Source organism: Enhydra lutris, unplaced genomic scaffold (assembly GCF_002288905.1).
Source record: "Enhydra lutris kenyoni isolate GAN:26980312 unplaced genomic scaffold, ASM228890v2 scaffoldscaffold1, whole genome shotgun sequence".
Taxonomy (NCBI): Eukaryota; Metazoa; Chordata; class Mammalia; order Carnivora; family Mustelidae; genus Enhydra; species Enhydra lutris.
The window spans coordinates 13,283,246-13,304,582 of record NW_019154085.1 but is presented as its reverse complement, the minus strand read 5'-3'; the positions used below and the strand labels follow the sequence as shown (position 1 = coordinate 13,304,582).

The window sequence follows — 21,337 nt, the reverse complement described above, 5'->3', positions numbered from 1 at the left end:
GAAAGAGCAGGAGCTCACAAGCAGGGGTGAGGGACAGAGGGAGAAGTAGGCTCTTCACTGAGCAGGGAGCCCGACAGGGGCTCAGGACCCTGAGATCATGAACTGAGCTGAAGGCTGACGCTTAACCGACTGAGTCACCCAGGCGTCCCAAAAATTTATTTCAGAGAAAGAGAGAGAGAGCATGTGGGGGTGGTAGAAAAGGCAGACAGAGAGAGAGAATCCCAAGCAGACTCCCCACTGAGTGTGAAGCCCAACTCGGGGCTTGATCTCACAACCCTGAGATGAAACCCTGAGCTGAAACCAAGAGTCAGACACTTAAGCAACTGAGCCACCCAGTTGCCCCAGTGGTTTTAAATCTTTTAAATTGCCTGTGAGCCCTGTTATATTATTAATGTATATTGTGCACTCGTGCCCATTTTTTACAAGGAGTAATGTTTTTGCCAGCTAAAATAAAAGTTTGGTGGTCATATCTAGAGTAGACAAATCCTTGGGCTGTTTTTCTCAAGAGAGTCATCAGGGTCTCTCTGGAGTCCCCTTTCCAGGGTGGGAGATGTGGGATCAAAACCAGACTTTATTAAACCCGGTAGATTTTTCCACCAGGAAAAATCCTCCCAACCCCATACCCACACCCAGCACACTTGGGAACAGTCACACATCATGGTAACCACTCCACAGCCCTTAAAGATACAGTGTTTGTGTTGATTGTAGGGGGGAAAACGGAACTCCTAGAGCAGGCTTCATTTGTCTCTCTTCGCAGCAGTTGCCTGAAGGTGTGTGTAGGTGGGTGTGTGTCGTGTGTGGTGTGTGTGTGTATGTATGTGTTGAGGCAGAGGGGAGAGGCCCTGGCTCTCACTATTCTTGAGCACATCAGAAGCTCGTTACCCTTGTTCCAGTCTTTCAGCCTCCCGGTGAGCTCCCTTACAGCTTGATAGGGGGGCGCCTGTTACCTTCATGTTCCTGCACCTGAATACAACAGCTAATTATGACGAGGATTAACACCAGATCTCAGAATAGTAGCCATTTGCTTATGCTGAATTCTCTTCCCTGTTTCAGGTCCCATATCATTCATTTCCGGGGCAAATAAGAAAGGCCCTTGGGCAGATAATGTAAATGTCCCTAACGTGTGCCTGAGTCTCCTGGCTCTTATCCTAGGAGTGGATCTAATAGGCATGACTAGTCAACTCCCCATTTTTTACTACCTGCATTTTGATCACAGTGTGTACTGATCCCTGGGCCGGTATACAGGGTCCTAGTCCCTAGGACATTCCCTAGTCCCCCGAGTGGAACATTTTGAGAGCTGAAAGGGGCCTCAGAGATCATTCTGGCTCTGTCACTTTTTACAGATGGGTGGGGTCAGGGTGTAGCTTCTAAGCTTTGAACTTTTCCTTGCTCCCTGGGTGCTTTTTTGAGCACGCCTTCCTCTTGCAGAGTGACGGTCCATTTAGGAAACCAAGAGGAGAGCACTGCATTACCTACTGTGAGTAAAAACACCCAGAGGGCAGTGGGACTGACATTTATGGAGTGCCTGCTGTATGCAGGCATAGGCCTCTCACACGTACCTACCTCATCAATCTTTGCACCGATCCTCTGAGGAGGGGCTGTCCTTATTGCATATAACATAGCTGGTAAGTGGCAGAAAAGGACTGGAACTCATCTCAGCCAGACCCGAGAGAGAGCGTCTAATTACCACTCTCTACTGCCTTGTGTAGGGCAAGGAGAGTGTTCCCAGGAACCCAGACAGACAACCGGTCCAGACTCATGCCCACATGTCAGAATCCTGCTGCCACACTTGGGAGCACACAGATGCCAGGGGAGGTGCACCAGGGCACTCGAGGGGGGCAGGGCCAGGACCCTGCTGCAGAAAGAGATGGGGACTAAACCCAGAAGGATCTCTGTGGCTGCCCAGGAGTTTGGGCCTCATCCTTCAGGTGTCTGGGATGCTTTGCAGGTCTGACATAGGCCCAGCACCAGGTAAGATTTACCTTCTAGAAACAAACATTAGCTGATGGGATATTATTGATGCTTTTTACGAGTACTTTCTGGTTTTATCTATTTTCTTTTTTCTCCCCTTAAACAAAAATCGTGCAGTTCCTTAATAGTGAGGAAAAAATAATAATGTAATTGCCCTCCAGATGGAGAGGCTGATGAATGTTAGGGGAGCTAGAATGAAGGCAGAGAGGCCAACTGGGAAGGTATGGCCAAAGCCACAGAGAAGGATGAAGGTGGCCCCGGGCTCTGCCAGGTGCAGGAGTGCAGAGAGGAGAAAAGGAAGCTGGGATATATTTAAGAGATAACAATGATAGGGCCGGGGGTGGCTAGGGCTGTCCTGCACAACTCGAGAAGCTACAGTCTTATCCTGGCCCCTGCTGGCTGGGAGCCCTGCCAGATTCCTGACTTTGATCTAGTGGAGAACAGAAGAAGAACGGACTAAAATAGGCATGATTGTTTGTTTATTTTCATGACTGTGCTAGACATTTTCTCGTGTTACCTTGGCATTCCTCACAAAAGTCCTTTGAGGAAGAGTTATATTTTCCTCATCCTTTTCTGATGAAGAAACTGAGGCACACAGATAACTGTGGTTGGGTGCAGAGCCAGGATTTGAACACAGACCTGTCTAGTTCCAAAAAGTGAGCAATCTCCAGGGCACCTGACAGCCTCCTGGCCTCCAGCCGTGTGGAGAACACAGACGAGGCACAGGGTTGGAGCAGTACCAAGTGGGGCGTCCTCCGTAGGGCTGTGCCCATGTTGAGCTTGAGGGATCTCTGAGGACATCCACAAACCACTTGAGTCTTGCAACTGGATCTCGGGAGAGACATCCAGGCTGGAGGCATGAGGGGGAGTGGTATTTGGGGAAGGGCACAGGAGGGACGCGGCTCGGGAATCCCACGTCCTGTCTCTAGCTTGAGATGTGAGTAGCACTCTAGTGGAAGCTTTGGAGGCATCTCAGCGCTCCAAGTCTACAATATTATCTCACCTTCCACCTTGATGCCCAGGAAGTGATAAATGTGTCACCTGGCTATCGCCTCATTCGAAATAGGGAGCAGATTTCTGTCACCTTGGGAGATGAAATGTTCGAGAAGAAAAAGCAGTTGAAGTCAGAGATCATGGACAAAATCAAAATTTCCAGGTAGGGGCGCCTGGGTGGCTCTGTGGGCTGAGGCCTCCGTCTTCGGCTTGGGTCGTGATCCCGGGGTCCTGGGATGGAGCCCCGCATCGGGATCTCTGCTCGGCAGGGAGCCTGCTTCCCTTCCCTCTCTGCCTGCCCCTCTGCCTACTTGTGATCTCTGTCTGTGGAATAAATAAATTAAAAATCTTTAAAAAATTTTTTTCCAGGTAATATCCTTGGACCAATATATATCCAGTTTCTCAGGGCTATCCCTGCTGGGCTTGGCCTGGCCTCAGGGAGAAGCCCCTAACTTCCACACCCCGTGTACCCAGTCCCTGTTCTGAAGGTAGTGCAAGGTCACTTCACTCGCCATCCCTGCGAGCTCGTCTCCACGCCCCACCTCTCTGCCCGATCCCATTCAAGACAGGTTGAAGCTCAAATCAGGAAACTGATCTGAAAAATGACTGGCTGTAGGATAATTTGTCCCAAAGGAAAGCACTTGTTCCTAGAGAGACAAGCAGATGACATATTCATAAAACAGTCTGAATTTGGAAAGGGAAAAAGTAAGAGTCAAGTCAGGGTTTCAGAGGGGCTGAGATGCATCTCTTTCTTATTATGCCCGAAGATCTCACTCAGTTCATGGCTCCGTGAGGCACCATGTGGAAGACTCCCGCTGGGCCCACCCCCGTTGAGCGTGGTGCCGTCTGCTCTGTCATTCAGACCCTTCCCACTCTATATTCCAGTGCTGTGTAAAATCAGCTCCCACATCCGCTCAACCTCCTGGATCTCATTCATGTCTCTCCTTCCCTGTCTCCTCCCACATCCTCTCTCTCTTGAATGGAGGACCTCATTCTGCCGCTCTGCGCACAGTACTGCCCACTGTCGTCTACTCCAGCTCAACCAAACAGAGATAAATAACTTCCCGACATCATGGAGGCTTCAGATTCAGAAACACAGAACATAGTTCTCTATCATGAAGGCCGTGCTCTGAAATCACCTCCTTGTCCCATGTGCAAACCATTCCTTGTCTGTGACTCCGGCAGTATCGGTCCCATCCCCCACCTTCCCATTTCCCCATCCTCCGAATTCTTCCTCTTCCATTTCAACTGTCATTACTGAATCAAGGTCAAACCCTCACAAATTTCTGACATTCTCCTTTCTAGTCAACAGGTAACCAATCCACTCCTCCCCCCGACTTCCTCCCATGCCCCCCGCTTTAGGCTAGCTTACCCAAAAGAGCTGAGTCTGAGGCTCAACCACCATGTTTCCCAATGTCCTCTCCTGGACTACCTTTCCACCCCTGGCCCTGGCCCCATGATAAGGCAGCCAGTGCACAACATGGCCTGGCTCTCACCAGGGCAGACAGTCGCAGACAGGGAGGTGCCTGACCGTCATGGAATGGAAACTCTGTGGGTAATGGAAGGACGATTTGTCCTGTAGGGTTGATATCATTACTGACCTAGAAGAGCAGATCTCAGAGCTGACCGTGATCATTGAGCAAATGAACAGAGACCATCAGTCTGCCCAGAAACTGGTGAGTGATCCTTGAGTTAGCCGACATCTCTATGGGAGAGGGGAAGACCCGCTTTTTCAGATCGGCTGCCATAGTCCCGGCCAGACGCCAAGCACTGCACTTTTGGGAGCTAACTCAATCTCCAGGACCTCTTCAGGTGCCTCCATTGTGTTCACTGCCACTAAAACCACACCAGGGGGTGCTGGCCATTTCCCCTCAGGTTTGCTGTGGCTAGTGCAACATCAGGGCATGCTAAGGCTCTTCCTCGTGCCAACAGTGCCACTAATGCATCCACTGTGGTCCCATATTGGCCCAGAAGCCTCCAGTTCCCACTTCCTGCTGCTGTTAAAATTGCCAAACCCCCTTCGGAATCTGCGGACGTCAGCTTGCGCTCTCCGTGTTTCCTGGGATTTTGGTGACCCTTCCTTTGGATTTTACCATCCGTTATACCAGTCTTGTCTTCCCCACCTCCAGCAGGGGTGCCTGTTGGCCTGGGCTGGAGGGAGAAACCTGGCAATGCTCGAAAGCAGCCTCCCCCACACCCTACTTGCTGGTGGTCATTGAAACCCACTTATGAAGGTTGACTGCCCAGCAGGCCGGCCCCTCAGTAGTGCCGTGCTGTCTAGGATGGCCCCACACAAACAGGGGAGGCAGAGGGGTACAGCCTACCCCATGGACGGGAAGGTTTCTCAGAAATTGCAGATTGCATGGGAGTGGGGTCCTCGATCCTGCATCATTAATGCCGGCCTTGTTTGCAGCTCTCGGATGAAATGGCTCTCCACTGTGCGGAGATGCAGGAGAACTTCGAAAACAAGAACAGGTATGCTGTCTGGCACGAGCCCTCTGGGCTGAAGGCTCTAAGCCTTCTGCTTCCCTGCAGGATGTCAGCTCACTGGGATTTTAGACATCGCCCCCATGGAGCTGGGTGGGCGGAGGTGGGGGGAAAGGGGCAGGATGGTTTGATTTGAAGCCACCAAAATGTAGCACAGAGAAGGTTTTTCCTGGTGTCGCACTTTCTCATCCCATGACTTCCTTTCAATCATCTCCCTTTCTGTTGCTTGCTGAAGAGTGTCATTTTTTGTTCTCCTTGAGACTTCTGTGGCCAACAATAGCTATTCTCAGCCTAGGCGCCGCCTCCTGTTTCCCCTGCCTCTCTTGCTTCCTCCCCCTCTTTCTCTCTCTCTCTCTCTTTTTTTTTCTTTTCTTTTTTTTTTTTTTTGGTCCTTTCATCTCTACTGTTCTTGGCTACTCCCAGGATGTGGGCAGAACAGGAAGAAGGTATGCGAGGGAGAGGAACTAGAGCCTCAAAGACAAGCCAATGGAAAGTAAAAGGAGGTGTATCGTCTGTGTGGGTGAGGAAACCTCCAAAGCGCCCATGCGCTGGGTCCCAGAGCCACCAGCTCAACACATGGTTGAGTCATAGATTGACTTTCAAAAAATAATAAGTAACTTATTTGTTTTATAATAGATTTCATTTTTTTTTTTTATTTGACAGAGAGAGAGAGATCACAAGTAGGCAGAGAGGCAGGCAGAGAGGGGGAAGCAGGCTCCCTGCTGAGCAGAGAGCCTGATGTGGGGCTCGATCCCAGGACCCTGAGATCATGACCTGAGCTGAAGGCAGAGGCTTAACCCACTGAGCCACCCAGGCGCCCCAGATTTCATTATTTTTTAGAGCAGTTCTAGGTTCATAGTAAAATAGAACCTAAAGTACAACCAATTCCCATGGACAGCCTAAGCCCACAGCCCCACAACCTGAGTAATCTCCCTGCACCCCTGGGGGGCGTTTGTTACAACTGATGAACCTACATGGACACACGATGATCAGCCAGAGTCTGTAGTTGACTCTAGAGTTCACTCCTGTTGTGTATTCTATAGGTCTTGACAAATGTATATTGACAGTGTCCACCATTATTGGACCATTAGAGTAGTTTCACTGCCTCTAAAGATTCCCCTGTGTTCTGCGCATTCATCACCCCCTCCCCACCAGCCCTTGGCTACCGCTGATTTTTTCACTGTCTCCCTAGCTGTGCTTTTTCCAGAATGTCATCCAGCTGGAATTGTACAGCATGTAGGCTTCATGGATTGGCTTTGGTCACTTACTAAGTTGCATTTAATGTTCGTCCACGTCTTCTCTTGGCTTGACAGCTCATATAGCCTTTCACTTTAACACTCACCTTGACCACTGCCAACTTCTGCTTCTGGAATGGAGGTTAAAGAGACCTTGGGCTCAGGGCACCCAGGTGGCTCAGTCAGTTAAGCAACCTGACTCTTGCTTTCAGCTGGGGTCATGCTCTTGGGGTGGTAGATTCAAGCCCTGCCCTGAACTCTGTGCTCAGTGGGGAGTCTGCTTGGAATTCTCTCTCTCCCTCTCCCACGCCCTCTCCCCCCAAATTAAATAAATAAATCTTTTTTAAAAAGAGAGAGAGAGAGAGAGAGACTGAGAGACTTGGGCTCTAAGATTATCCTGGATGCTAATGCAGCCCACAGTTTCCCAAGACAGCCATAAACAAAGACTGAGCTGTTAGCAGGGAGTCATGGCCCCCCACTGGCTCCATTCAAAATAATGGTTGGTAAAAACTGGCTGCCTCACCTTTTTCTGGGTGATGCCAGGAGAAACGCTTCAGGAAGTGAGGGCCCTGCAGGCTGCCCACAGCTTCCTGTGTGAGGGAGGGAAGGTAGGATCCCCCAAGTGTAACCGCTCAGCTCTAGACTTCTTTTCACTGGTTAATGACAGTAGCCCTATCCCCGGGTCACACAGGGAACTCAAAGAAGCTCACGCAGCAGAGCTCAGTCAGTTGGAGAACAGCTACAAAGCATCGTTGAAGGCAGAGAAGCTGGCTGCCCAGGAAAAACTAGGTACTGTCTGGACAATGACCTGGTGAAGGGCAAGAGGGTGAGCAGGGCCGTGGATGGGCTGTGGCTAGGCTTTCCAGACACCCTCCTATAGCTCCGAGAGGGCAAGTGACTGAGAATGAAACTGGAAAGAGGGAAACCACGTCACCAGTGTCCCTCTCCCACCCAGGAGATAGACTGGGTTGTGACCAAGTGCTGGGATCTGAGCAAGTTCCTTAATCTCATTTATCCCATCTAGGAATTGAGGGCAATAGTGCCTGCCTTCATCAGAGAGATAAGAATGTGAAAGCACTTTTTAAAATATATTTTTTAATTCTATAAATATAATATTATAATTCAGCAAGTGACCTCACCTGTAAAATGATGGTGTTTCATTATATTTTAACAGACACACTATGATTTGTATGGCCTTACAATACATAAGGGTCATGTTGGCCATTTATCCCATGATTTCTGCTGCCCTTAGGAAGGGCAAAATATATATCCTTCAGAATTCTGAGGCTGTAGACTAATCTCCACAGGGAGAAGGAGAAATTCTAGAATCTCTCTTTCCTTTGCCTTACATTTTTAAAAGAGGATATTTATAGCTCGCTGGCTTCCCAGTTTTCTAAAGAGAACATTTATCATTTTCAAAAGCGATGTACACTAGGAAACATTATTTTAAAAAGGGAGAAGCAGATGCATACTACAAGGTTTTGCTCCTCTTTCCCCCCAAGATGTCGGTTTACCCCTGGGGATTAGTTCTCACGATTGGTTTGTATCAGTATCACCTGAGAAGCATATTATCCACAGGTGGCCTCTCCTCTGAGACCTCAATTCAGTAGGTTTGGCCGGAGTTGGGGGGTGGGGGTGAGTGGGTCAGGCACCTGGATTTCTAATAAACTTCCAGAGGGATTCCTAGGTACAAGATGGTTTTAACACATAGAGGATGAGTTTTGAGGTGAAGAAGGTGTACAAGAGAGCTCATACTTGAATTTGAAAACATGCGTTTCGGAGGACTGATGATGACCCTGTTGTTTTCCTTTTGTCCAGATGAGATGGGAAAGGAATATAAGTATTTGAAGAATATGTTTCATATGTATCAGGTGAGATTCAGAGCTCCTTGGTGGATAATGAGAGGAACAGAGGCAAGGCTCATTCCTGGCTGATGACAGCAGGCTAAGTCTAGAACTCTTGCCCAGAAAATCATGTCCCGAGATTCCCAGCATCCCTGGACTTGGGTGACACTGAATACACCCAGGGAGAGGAGTGAACTGTGGACTGTGGTGGTTTCCATGGGAGACAAGTCAGTCTCTCAGACCCTAAGGAAGCCCACTGAAAAATATGTTTGTAATTACAAAAGTCATACCTGCTCATTGTTTTTTAGAAAATGGAAATACAAAAACCAACTACAACAACAAAAAGGAATTAATCACCACCCCAAGACAACCGCTCTTCGTGTTCGTACTTGGTAATAGCTTTGATTTTAGTAGAGTGCTGGGTCAAAAAAGATAAACACTTTAAAGGCCTCTGATACATTTGGCCAAATTGCAATCCAAAAAGACTCTATCGCTGCACCCCACCCCACCCCCATGAGCAGAAGATGGTATGCTCTAGCCATCTCAGAATATAACTCTTTCATTTAAATCAGCTAATCTGATGGAGCCATGGGGAAGCAGGCCGTGATTTCTTCCTAGGGGTGAGAGAGTGGAGGGGTGAGGAGCAGACAGGACAGGCTGAGGCAGCAAACCCCCATTTTATCATGACCAACTGGTCATGGTTTCCCCGGGACTTTCCAGATTGTAGCATTGAAAGTTCAGAGACTTGGGACACAACTTAGTCTCAAACAAACAAGGACAGTTAACCACTCTATATAAGGAAAGAACCAAGTTAAGCACCAGCACCACATCTGAAATTCTATTTACCATTCAGTTTCACTTTTGATCTTCTATGTAAAACTTGTTTTTCAAGATATATCTTGGTACAGTCAGGAAAGACGTCATAGAAGAAGGCCTAGGAAAGCATCAGGTTGATACCCCAATTTCCTAGGCCTTATGTTTGCTTCAGTCTGGACCTCACCAGAAAGCTTGACCTCTATGGAAACTGAGCTGCTCACCAGTCTTGAAAATGATGAGAGAGAACCTTTATCAAAATGGCCACAAATAATTACAAATAGGTTCTGATGCCTGGTCCCAGTGTGATTTGTACCACTAACCTGGAGAAAAGGGGGGCTCAGAGTCCTGAGACCTTACCAGCAACATCGATGTTCTAGGCCTTCTTCCTCCTGAAGTCCCAATCCCATGAAGTCTGCGCCAGCCAATAGGACTGGCATCCTTTTGGCTTATTTAACCTCAACCACGAAGGAAGTTAGATTTGCTAAGGAAAAATAAACACACTCTGAAAAACATGCCACTGTTTTCTAAGTGTCCAAATTAACCATTAGGCATTTCCCCTGCTTCCTCATGGGCTACTGATGGGTGATTCGTGGCTCAGAGGGAGCTGACGTGTGAATCTTTGACAGGAGAATCCTACCTGTCTTCAAAGAAAAGCCAGTTCCAGTGGGACAGACACCATGCAGAACTTGCCCTTGACTTCAAGGGTTCTGCAGGCTCCCAGATGGGCTGGGCTAAAATTTGCTGCCACCAGCCACACATAGAGGGACTCCTAGCAAGCATTCCAGGTGAGGGAAGCTGCAAAGGGCCCTGTGCTGTGCCTGGAGCTGGTGTGCAGCCTTTCTCAGGACACTTTTCTTCATGGTGCCTTTGTGCCTCCACAGGACAGCATTTATGATGAAATGGAGGACAAGTGGTCAAAGAAGAAGGCGGACTGGGAGAGGGAGGAGAAGTTGGAGCGGGAAAAGATCCTGCTACAGCAGAGTGAGTACAGAAACTTCTATCTTTTGGATGGCACATGTACCCAAAAACCTGCCTTTAAGTTTGGTCTCAACTTGAGAAAGGCAGCCTCAGATCCACTAAGGGTGACGGCCACATGGCTGGACTCCTGAATCAAGGTACATAGAGTTTTCAAGAAAGTGACAACAAGGATAGAGTCTTTATAAAGTGCAGCCACTTGAGGGTCTAAGCCTGTACCTTCCAAAGCTCACTTGTGCCAAGCTTGGCCATCATGAGCTGGAGCACATTCTGGGACATCTGTAGCAGTGTTGACTTGTTACCTGGATACAAGTAACCCCAAAGTTCAGAAAAGATGTTCTTGAATTAGAGTTTCAAACACTCACTTGTTGGGGGAGGGAAAACACAATCATTATACTGAGAGCCTCTGGATTCCCACATCCCCCCTTCTCCCCTGAAAGAATCTCAATCTCTGAGACACAATTGACATATAACATTGCATGTACAATGTGTTGATTTGATACATTTATATATTACTATATATTTTTAGTATTTCCAACACCTAGCAGAGTTTGGATAATAGAAAGTGATTTATAGATGAGACTTCTACCCCCACCAAGCATCTTCATAAATGGAAAAAGGAGAGAGGAATTTATGGAGACTCTGATCCCCAACCTAGAGGACTGGTTGAGGTAGGAGTAGGGCTTCTACAAACTTGTACCACATCCTACCTCAACCCAATTTGTATCAGATTTGGTTGATTTCAACAAATTACTCATTTAAATTCAGAAACCCCCTGGGAAAGTTACCCCTCAAGGCCATTGCCAGCCCAGGGGGGGACTCTGACTGCCAGAAGGCAGCATGAAGACCCTGGCCTTAAGGCTGAGGGAAGGAATGCAGAGCTGCCCCTGTTCAAGGCTTTACCTAGGACCTGGTGTAGCATGACCCTATCATCTTCTAGATTTATAGCACCCATGCTATACTCATTCCATGTTGTCAAAATCTAATATGTTCACTCTGTTTTGAAAAAAGTCGATTTTAACTACACACAGTGTAGCCCAGCCCAGACCCATCCTGTGAACCTAGAGGTTGCCTCCCCATCCATCCCAGAAGAAATTTGCATCAGCGCCTTACCCCTTCCTACTACCCCCTACTACTCCCTGTTTGTTCCTGGGCCTCCGTTGGCAAGCTCCCTTGTGCCAGAAACAGTTTAAGCCTATCTCTACCCTAGGGCTAAGTACAGAATAAAGGTTATTGCTGGAGAAGTCCCATTAGCCAAAAGCTGTCTTTTAAGGTAAGGATATTGAAGAAAGCATATTGGTTACTTCGGCAGTGGGAATGGACAAAACAATAAGCAACAGATCTAGAATAAATTATATACCCACAGAAAAATCAGAGACATTGGGGTAAACCCCATATGGCTGACATCCCTGAAAACCACCACCATGTTCACCTGACTCCCAAGCATCTCCAGGTGAGCGTCAGAAGCCGAACTCCAGGCTGAAAGGAACTTGCGTTTGACCCAGTCTGGAATTTCTATTATCTTTAAACATTTTGAGTTTCTCTCTGCATTTGCTTTCCCCACATTTACTCATGCATGTAATTTCTTCTCACCTCTGCAGAACATAAAATGACAAGAAAGTTTGAGTTAGAGTCAATAGAAGAAAAGAAGAAAATAAATGACTCCTACAGTGCTGTCTTTGAGAACTTCATTCGCGAGAAGGAGGTAACTTAGGCCCAAAGTACATGAGGGGTTGAAGGTGCAGCCTCAGTGAGACATCCGGTTCCGGGGGTGCCTCTGGAATTAGTCAAGCTTTTGGTCTTTATGGGCTTATTCCTCCTTTCCCAGCTTCCCTGGAAATATATGCAAGTAGACTGGCAGTCTTGCTGTCCTTATCTAGACGGTCTTCCCACCATCGATGGTGGTCAATTACCATTGAATGATGAATATTCATCGAAGATGAATGTTTTTTCTCATCCTTGGCTGGAGATGAAGAGAAAGGGCAGTGGAGCAAGTTAAACTAAGCAAGTTTGGTTCATGTACAGCTCGGAGTAAAGAGGAGCTACCTCAAAGTCACAGGGGGTGAGGGTGAGCCACTCCTGTTCATTACTCTTTCACCACCTTGATACTGCTGTTGGGTCATGGTGAGAACAGGCCTCGGACAGGCAGACATTTACTAAACAAACCTGCATTAGCAAGTAGCCCCCAAGCCATGATACCACAAGCTCTCTGAGCTTTTAGGTCTGTGAAAGATTCATTGGAGCTATTTGCAAAGGCATGACAAGGGTAGGATTCTGCAACTCCTGGAGTCAGCCTCAGGCAGCCAGAGCACCTCCTGAGCAGACAGAGGACCATCTAGGGGTCAAGACTTAGACGCCATGTCTGAGGGTATAGCTGAAAGGTTTTGTTAGATTCCTATACTCTTTTCCTGCAAAGTGGACCATGCCTCTAAAATAATACCTACCCAGAATATTCCATTTTTAAGAGTCTGTTTCCAATCATCATGCTAATTAAAAAGCCACTAATTTCACCAGTCAAAGCCCATTTCTGGCATTCACTATAGCAGCAAAAACAGTAATGGGGCTACAGGATATACTGTGCAGTGTGGCTAGGGTTTCTGGGGTCTGGAGAGCTCAGACATCTGAATAAGAAGGAGCAAGTCCTCTAGTGGGGAGAGATTTGATCTTCTGCATGCCTCCTTTCCTCTCTTATTTTCTCTCCGGTAATGCTAACGATAAATCTATAAATTCTGTGCACGCTCTCTCTCTCGTTCTCTCTCTCATGAAAGTATAGTTTACACTTAACAAAACACAGAGATCCTAACTATATAATTTGATGAGTTTTGACAAATGTACACATCCATGTAACCAACAACTGTATAAAGATCTAGAGCATTTTATCAACCCAGAAATCGCTCTTGTATTCCTCTCCACTTAAACCCTATCTCCCTCAACACTTGCCCCAAGACAACCACTATTTTGATTCCTACCAGCATTGTTTTACCTGCTTTTAAGCTTATATAAATGGAATCATGCAGTATATACTCTTTGGTATATAGCTTCCTTTTTTCTTAACACAGTGTCTGTGAAATTTATCCATTTGTTATTTCTAGCAGTAATTTCTTACCTTTTATTGCCCATTAGCTTTCCTTTGTAGGAATACCCCACAATGTGTTTACCATTTTCCTGTTTTTGGAGGTTTAGGTTGTTTCCATTGGTTGTCCTCCCTATTTCATTTTTTTAAAGACTTTATTTATTTATTTGACAGAGAAGAAGAGATCACAAGTAGGCAGAGACAGGCAGAGAGAGGTGGGGGGAGGGGGAGCAGGCTCCCCACTGAGCAGAGAGCCTGATGCAGGGCTCTATCCCAGGACCCTGAGACCATGACCTGAGCTGAAAGCAGAGGCTCCACCCACTGAGCCACCCTGGCGCCCTGTCCTCCCCATTTTATAAAGGTCTTATAAACACCCTTGTACAAGTATTTCCATAGACACATTTTTTCTTTTCCTTTGGGTATATACCTAGCAGTGTTATTATTGGTTTCTAGGGTAGTTATAGATTTAACTTTATAAGAAATTGCCAAGCCATTTGCCACAGTAGTTGTGTCATTTTACTCTTACATCTTAAGCATACAAGAGTTCCAGTTGCTCCACATCATCAGCAACTAATATTGGCATCCCATGACCCTTCCAACGAGTATGAAGTGATAGTCCACTAGAGTTTTAGTTTCCCTGGGGACTATGTTGGGTGATATTTTAAATTATACTTACCAAACAATTTATGTTTGGTACTGCTTCTTTTGTGAAATGTTGGTTCAAGTCTTTTGCCATTTGAAAAAACTTGGGTTGTTTATCTTTTTATTATTTATATGTAGGAGTACTTTATGTAATGTGGATATAAGTTCCTTGTCAGATATGTGTTACAAACATTGTCTCCTACACTGTGGTTTGCCTTTTCATTTTGTTCATGTTATCTTTTCATGTGCGGAAGTTTTTTATTTTGATGAAAACCAAATTATTAATCACGCCCTTTTTATGGGGAAGTTACAGCTTTTTGTGTCCTTTCTATGAAACTGTTGCCTAGTCCAAGGATACAAAGATCTTCTCTTTTTAAAAAAGATTTATAATTTTAGTTTTTATGATTCTACAATCCATTTTGTTTTGTTTTCTTTTTAAAGATTTTATTTATTTATTTATTTGAGAGAGAGAGAGAGAGAGAACATGAACGGGGAGGGGTGGGCAGAGGGAGAGAGACAAACAGACCCTCTACTGAGCAGGGAGCCCAATGCAGGACTCAATCCTGGGACCCTGGGATCATGACCTGAGCTGAAGGCAGACACTTAACTGACTGAGCCACCCAGGTACCCCTTTGTGATCTATTTTGAATAATTTTTATGTATGGGGTGAGATAGAGGTCATAGGTCATTTTTTTCTCTATAAATATCTAGTTGTTCCATTCCCTCCCATTGAACTATTAGTCCATACCTAGGCCAAGACAGCCATTGTCTCAATTACTGTAGCTTGAAATCAGGGAGTAAAAATCTAATTTTGCTCTTGTTTTTCAAGGTAATTTTGGCCCTTCTATATAAACTACAGAATCAGTTTGTCAAGAAAGTATTCTGACTGGGATTGTACTGAATATAAAGATCAATTTGTGACAGAACAAAATATTTAACAATATTAATAATATTCAACAATAGTAACCCTATCAAGGTTGCACATAAGTAAGATTTTCAAAATTTAACTTCAGTGTGTCATGTCATTAGTCTATAAAGTGTGCTTCATTATACCAATATCTAAACTTTGGTGAATATATTCCAGAATCCTATTCTGACTTTCTTAATTCTCTGAAAGAAGTCCTAGAAACCGGGGCACCTGGGTGGCTCAGTGTGTTGAGCTTCTGCCTTCGGCTCGGGTCATGATATCAGGGTCCTGGGATCGAGCCCCACGTCAGGCTCTCTGCTTGGCGGGGAGCCTTCTTCCCCCTCTCTCTCTGCCTGCCTCTCTGCCTACTTGTGATCTCTCTCTCTGCCAAATAAATAAATAAAATCTTAAAAAAAAAAAAAAAAGAAGAAGTCCTAGAAACCCCAGGGCTGACCCTTTCCAAATAAAATTATTTTTAGGAGCTATTGAAACAACATGAAAATGACACCTTACAATTAGAGGAGCTGAGAAAGACCAAACAGGTAAGTTTTTTCATTTTTCCTGTGGAATTAGGATCTTACAAATGCATCAATAAAATTATGTACTCTCAATAAAATGGAATCTATGATAATTTTCCAAAACCAAAAAAAAGGGGGGGGAGGGGAGCGGAGACCTAGAGCTGAGTTTGCTGGATTCAACAAGTCAAAAAGAACTTTAGAACTATAATACAAAGTCATCTGTAAAACAAAGCTCTTAGCATCTTTTTAGAGCAATTTGAAGAAATTTATAAGCAATGTGCTGTGTGATCTTCAGTGTCAAATGCCCTCCATTTCTAGTGAGGCTCAAACCACAAGAGTCGTGACTTCTGAATACCAAATTCTTCCTTTAAACTCTAAAAAATACAATACTGCCCCCAGGAACTTTAACTCCAAGCCTCTCCTTAAAATTCTGAGTGTACCTCATGTCCAACAATTTCTTCAAAGAATTCTGTTCTTCTGGGACAAATTATGGCAGTTCCATGTGGGAGACACCTGAAGAGAAACTGTTCAAACCCATAAACCCCCTTGTGGTTCTTCTTTCACAGAGAGTTTAACTTGGATCTGGAATGGACATGTTTGGGAAAAGACTAGCCCTTATAAAATCATGGAATGATCTCTCCAAGCTTAGGCAAGGCCTCATCATTGTTGGGTAAACAGCCCTCAATGTCCTGCATGGTAGAGGGATAGGTTTTGGAACAAGAAAGACCCAGTATATTATAATAACTGCTTTATCGACCTTGTCTACTAATTCGAAATCATTAATTGATTTCGCTCCTCATTTGTGGTCATATTTTCTCCCTTATTTGCATTTCTGGTAATTTTTTATTGGACACCCACCATTGGAATGTTTACCTTGTTGGGTGCTGAATATTTTTGTATTCCTTTAAATATGGTTGTGCTTCGTTCTGGGATGCAGTTTAGTTACTTAGAAACAGTTTGGTATTTCCAAGCCTTACCTTTAAGCTTTGTTAGGCAGAATTAAAGCAGTCTGTAGTCTAAGATTAGTCCCTCCCCCCCACACACAGATTATACCCTTCTGAGTAGTCTGCCCAATACTCTGTGTACTCTGGTTAGTGGGAATAAACTATTCCCATCCTGTGTTGACCCTGGGGATTTTCTACGTACTCCATGCTCGTGGTTCTTTCCCCCAACCTCATCTCCTTCTGTAGCTTGCCCTCCATCGTGCCGCCCCAGTGGCACTGGACCCATTGCTATCCCTTTAACATGTCAGGATCCTCTACCTTGAGGTCTTTGCACTTGACATTCTCTCTTCCTAGGAAGCTGTCTCCCAGATATCCACGACTAACTTTCTTACCTTTCTGGTCTTTGCTTAAATGCCACTTCCAAGGGGCCACTCTATTTATAGGCTTAACAACCCACCCAACCCTTCCTTTTTCCTGTTTTATTTTCTATGCAGATTTATAACTGTCTAACCTGATAAACTCAATGAAGGCAGAGATTTTTGTCTGTTTTCTCTGCCACTAATCTCTAGTTGCTAGAACAGTGCCTGGCACATCAAGAAACCCAATAAATACCACCTGATTTTTTGAATGAATAAATGAATAAAAAAAATTCTAAATGTGCTGGTACAGTGCTTTACACAATATGTAAGTGATGGAGTAAGTAAGTAATGGAACCTCTCTAGTCTATAAATCTTGGGAGGAGACTTAGTCCACAGGAAGAGCTCTGAGGACATGTAGGAGTTAAACAGAGCTGACACCTAAAAGCAGGGACCCATCGGGTTCATTTTTATAGTCTCTTCAGCATCTACCTAATGTAGATTCCACATTTGTCCTTTCCCTGAACTTACACTGCATATTCTGTCTTATCCTTGGTTTGTTTTAAATTTATTATTGTAATTATTTTATTAACTCTAATTTTTTACATCCCCCTCGCTAGAATGTACATCCATAAGAGTAGGGATTATATTTTTCTTGTTCACCATAATACTTCTGTTGCCTACAACAGGAGGGTTTTTTTCCTAATTAAAAGACTGGTTTTTTTAGAGCAATGTGAGGTTTACTGAAAAATTCAGCAGAAAGGGCAGAGATACCTCTTATCCTCCCCCAACACAAACATACAATTTTCTCTATCATTAACATCTTGCATTAGTGTGGTCCTATTGTTACAGTTGATGAACCATTATTGATACATCCCTTTTAACTAAAGTCCATCATTGACATTAGGGTTCTCTCTCTGTGTTACCCATTCTGTAGGTTTTGTCAAATGCCACCAAATACAGCACGCATGTACCATTGCAGTATCATACAGTGTAGTTTCTTTGCCTAAAAGTCCTCTGTCCTCCACCTGTTTATCCCTTGCTTCCCCTCCCAACCCCCAGCAATCACTCATCTTTTTACTGTCTCTGTAGTTTTGCCTTTTCTGTTAATAAATACTTGTTTGGGAGCTATTATGACAACCCACACGAGCTCCGGTGAGGGCTGGATCCAAGACAGAGGTAGTGAGACTGCAGAGGGTAGTATAGATGGGCAAGACATAGAGGAGATAGATTTAACAGGATGAAATGACTGAACCATGTAAGAGAAGGAGTAAAGTTGATGCTGCACCTTCTTGTCCAGGTGCCCTGCAGAAGAGAGTAAATGGGTAGACATATTGTCCTGAAACCGTTTCTTCTTACGCAGGTCATGGAGGAAGAGTTGAATACACAAGCTGTTATCCTGGAAACACTTAACACTACCCTCTACCAAACCCAGATGGAACTTCAGAAAGAGGTGAGTCCTGGCTGGAGTGGGGTTGGGGATCGTGCTGAGGCATCCAGGTCTCTGGGCAGCTCTATCAGATAGCTCTGTGTTGGATGCTATTAAAATGTATATGTCCAGGGCGCCTGGGTGGCTCTGCCTTCAGCTCAGGTCATGATCCCGGGTCCTGAGATCGAGCCCTCCATCGGGCTCCCTGTTCAGTGGGGAGTCTGCTTCTCGCTCTCCCATTCCCCCTGCTTGTGTGTTTTCTCTCTCTCTCTCCTTGTCAGTTAAATAAATAAATAAGTAATCTTTAAAAAAATAAGTAAATAAAATTTACATGTCCTTCAGAAAGCCACAGTGGGAAATCTGGAGAAAATGTTCCAGATCAAGCTTGCCGAAGCTGAAGAAAAGTTTAAATATACCATACAGCTTCTGACAGAAGAGAACATTCATCTAAGGTATGAAAGATGCTGCTCAAAAAGATATGGCTGAGTTTTCTTTGGAAAGCGGGAGGGAGTTTGGGTGAGGAATAGAGGAAGATGAACCCAGGTGTTCCCTAATAAGGTCAAGGCATGGGCACTTCCCGGAGGGAGATACTGACTCAGAGCCTGGACAGAGAACTCACCTGCTAAGGTCACACAGTTCACAAGTGGTTTGGGGAATGTGTCTAGACTCCTCTCTCTTACCTACATCTTCATTTTAATGCAGAATGGCACATGAAATTTAGCTGAGGGTCTCTGAGTTTATTCAGTTCTGTGAATACATTTTATTTTGTTTTCCTTTATAACTCATTTATTTTTTTAATTTTTTGTCAGTGTTCCAAAATTCATTGTTTACGCACCACACCCAGTGCTCCATGAAATATGTGCCCTCAATACCCACCACCAGGTTCACCTCACCCCCCACCACCTCCTCCAAAACCCTCAGTTTGTCTCTCAGAGCCCACCATTTCTCATGGTTTGTCTCTTTTAAATCCCTAAAGTCCTCTGCCATCCACCGATTCATTCTTGGCTTCCCCTCCCAACTCCTGGCAATTACTGATCTTTCCACTGTCTCTGTAGTCTTGCCACTTCCAGAACGTCATAGAGTTGGAATCCATAGTAGATGTTTTGTAAATATTTGTTTAATGAATGAATGATTAGAAACTGTCATGACAACCCATGGGAGCTCTGAGTTTTTACCACGTCCCCTGAGAGTTTAGGGGTTTCCGTGTCGGTGGTTTACACTTAGATACGGCTGCATTTAGTTCCTATGAAAGTCAACTTTAGGTCAGAAATTACATTATTACCTGAAGATGCATTTTAAATCATTGAGATAAATTTTGGTCAATATTTTAGTAAAAGGAAGTTATTCATTGCATTGATTTGGTAGTATAGGAGAGTAAAGCTTTTCCCTTTTCCCCTTGTAGGTTGCTTGGCTGGCCTAATAGTTAATTGACATGAGACAGATTAACAGGAGAAAAAAAATTTTAATTTTGAATGTATAGGAGCTCATAAAAATATGAGATTCAAAGAAGTGACCGAAGTGGGCAGCTTTTATACCTTTTAGACAAAGAGACAATAAATTTATAAAGAATTGACAAGACAAAGCAGTGTGGATTCGGGGTAGTAAATTTAGTGAGGAAGTAAGAAGGATGTTCATACAGCCTCCTCAGCCCTAAATTCCCTATTTCTGGTGAGAAGGATGTCTCTTTACCTTCTGGTACAGGGAAGGTATTTTTCTTTCCTACTTTCAGGGGGACAAAGGAGGGTCAGAGTATCTTTCTTGTATTGGTGGTTGCTGAAGTAAATTTAATTCAAACTAATCAATATGCAAGGTGGAGTATTTTGGGATGGCATACTCTGTTTCCCCTCAGCAGAATATTCCTCATTTGGGAATTTGGTAACATAAATATCATATCTTACTAAATTCAAAAGCACTGCAAGTAATGTGTGCAACTGCCCCCAGTGAAGGAACAAAACCATATTTCCCTCCCCCCCTCCCATATATCCTCGATGCCCTTCTACCCTTTGACTCTGTAGTGATATGTCTTCTCTTTCTTTACAGGCAAAAAATAATTGCCAAGAATGAAGAAATTTATGAAGAACGATCTTGGAGGTCTACCTCTATTTATGAGAACGATTCTGACATTTTAGAAGATGACAGCAATGGAAAACAAGAATTATGAGCCCAAAAGTTGCTCTCCCATACAAAAGATGGCAGGAACACTGACTCTTTAGGCTTAGAGAACTCTGGTGGGGTCTTCTGGAAAAAAGTGTATTATGAGTTTAGTTCCTGGAATGCCTTGGTTCTACTTTTGTCTTTTCACAATCTGCTTTCTTCTAAGTGATTGGGAATGTTTGAATTCTCATCTCAATTATACAGATTTTCAAGACTCTTCATTGAAAGGTGATGTTCTCTATATCTGGATCTGCTCTTTCTCTGGGCAAGGTACTATTTTCTCTTCCATATTTCTGGATTTCATTATGAAAACACTGATCTGAAGAACTTCCTATTAAATATTGACTACATTTTGAAGTTTAGCTTTTGTCCCTTTGGGGCACTTTGCTAGCAAGAATGATAATTAATTGATTCAATTCCAAAAACCTTTTCTCTTACGTGTGTCTCCACTGCTCCATTTCTCAGTCATCTTTCCTGTAACTATGATTTGGGAAAAGTTTCTGATGATTGTTGCCACCTTCTCTAAATAATTATCAGAATTCAAATCCCCACAGGGCAGGCAACATAAATAAGAGAGGTGGACTGGACATAAGGAAAAATAATCACAAAAACAACCACAGTGGTAAATGGTAATTGGCAGGAGCCTAAATGTAGGGGATGGGATGGGGTGGTATGGGGGAGTGGGTGAACCCATCTTCTTGTGTGGCAGCACTGGAATGGGATCGATGTGGTCAGATATTCTGATTTTTAAAAAAAATAAAAGATATTGTGGTTTTTATGTGACACTGTCCCAATTTTTACATATGGGCAACGCATTTTTTAAGAAAATACAACGGTGTGAGCCAACATCAGGAGGCTAAAGTGAAACATACCTGTGATCTCAGTGTTTTCCACCTGTGAGATGCCAATGGCAAACAACAAAAAAACAAACAAACAAACCAATCTCTAGCCAACAATAAGTTAAATTCCATTTTGTTCTATTAAAAATATTAT

General features: G+C 44.5%; 1 protein-coding gene across 1 annotated transcript in view; it reads left to right on the top strand.

The window, feature by feature from the left end:
* LOC111145122 (amyotrophic lateral sclerosis 2 chromosome region 12) overlaps positions 1 to 21,337 on the top strand; it is a 33,622-nt gene extending 12,285 nt beyond the window's left edge. The window contains exons 4-15 of the mRNA XM_022499791.1: positions 1,429 to 1,477; positions 2,994 to 3,127; positions 4,547 to 4,640; positions 5,378 to 5,439; positions 7,378 to 7,475; positions 8,505 to 8,557; positions 10,228 to 10,327; positions 11,923 to 12,026; positions 15,423 to 15,485; positions 18,125 to 18,214; positions 18,533 to 18,642; positions 20,231 to 21,337. Coding sequence (XP_022355499.1) covers positions 1,429 to 1,477; positions 2,994 to 3,127; positions 4,547 to 4,640; positions 5,378 to 5,439; positions 7,378 to 7,475; positions 8,505 to 8,557; positions 10,228 to 10,327; positions 11,923 to 12,026; positions 15,423 to 15,485; positions 18,125 to 18,214; positions 18,533 to 18,642; positions 20,231 to 20,351 — 1,078 coding nt within the window. The 3' untranslated portion in view covers positions 20,352 to 21,337. The remainder of the gene's footprint in view (positions 1 to 1,428; positions 1,478 to 2,993; positions 3,128 to 4,546; positions 4,641 to 5,377; positions 5,440 to 7,377; positions 7,476 to 8,504; positions 8,558 to 10,227; positions 10,328 to 11,922; positions 12,027 to 15,422; positions 15,486 to 18,124; positions 18,215 to 18,532; positions 18,643 to 20,230) is intronic.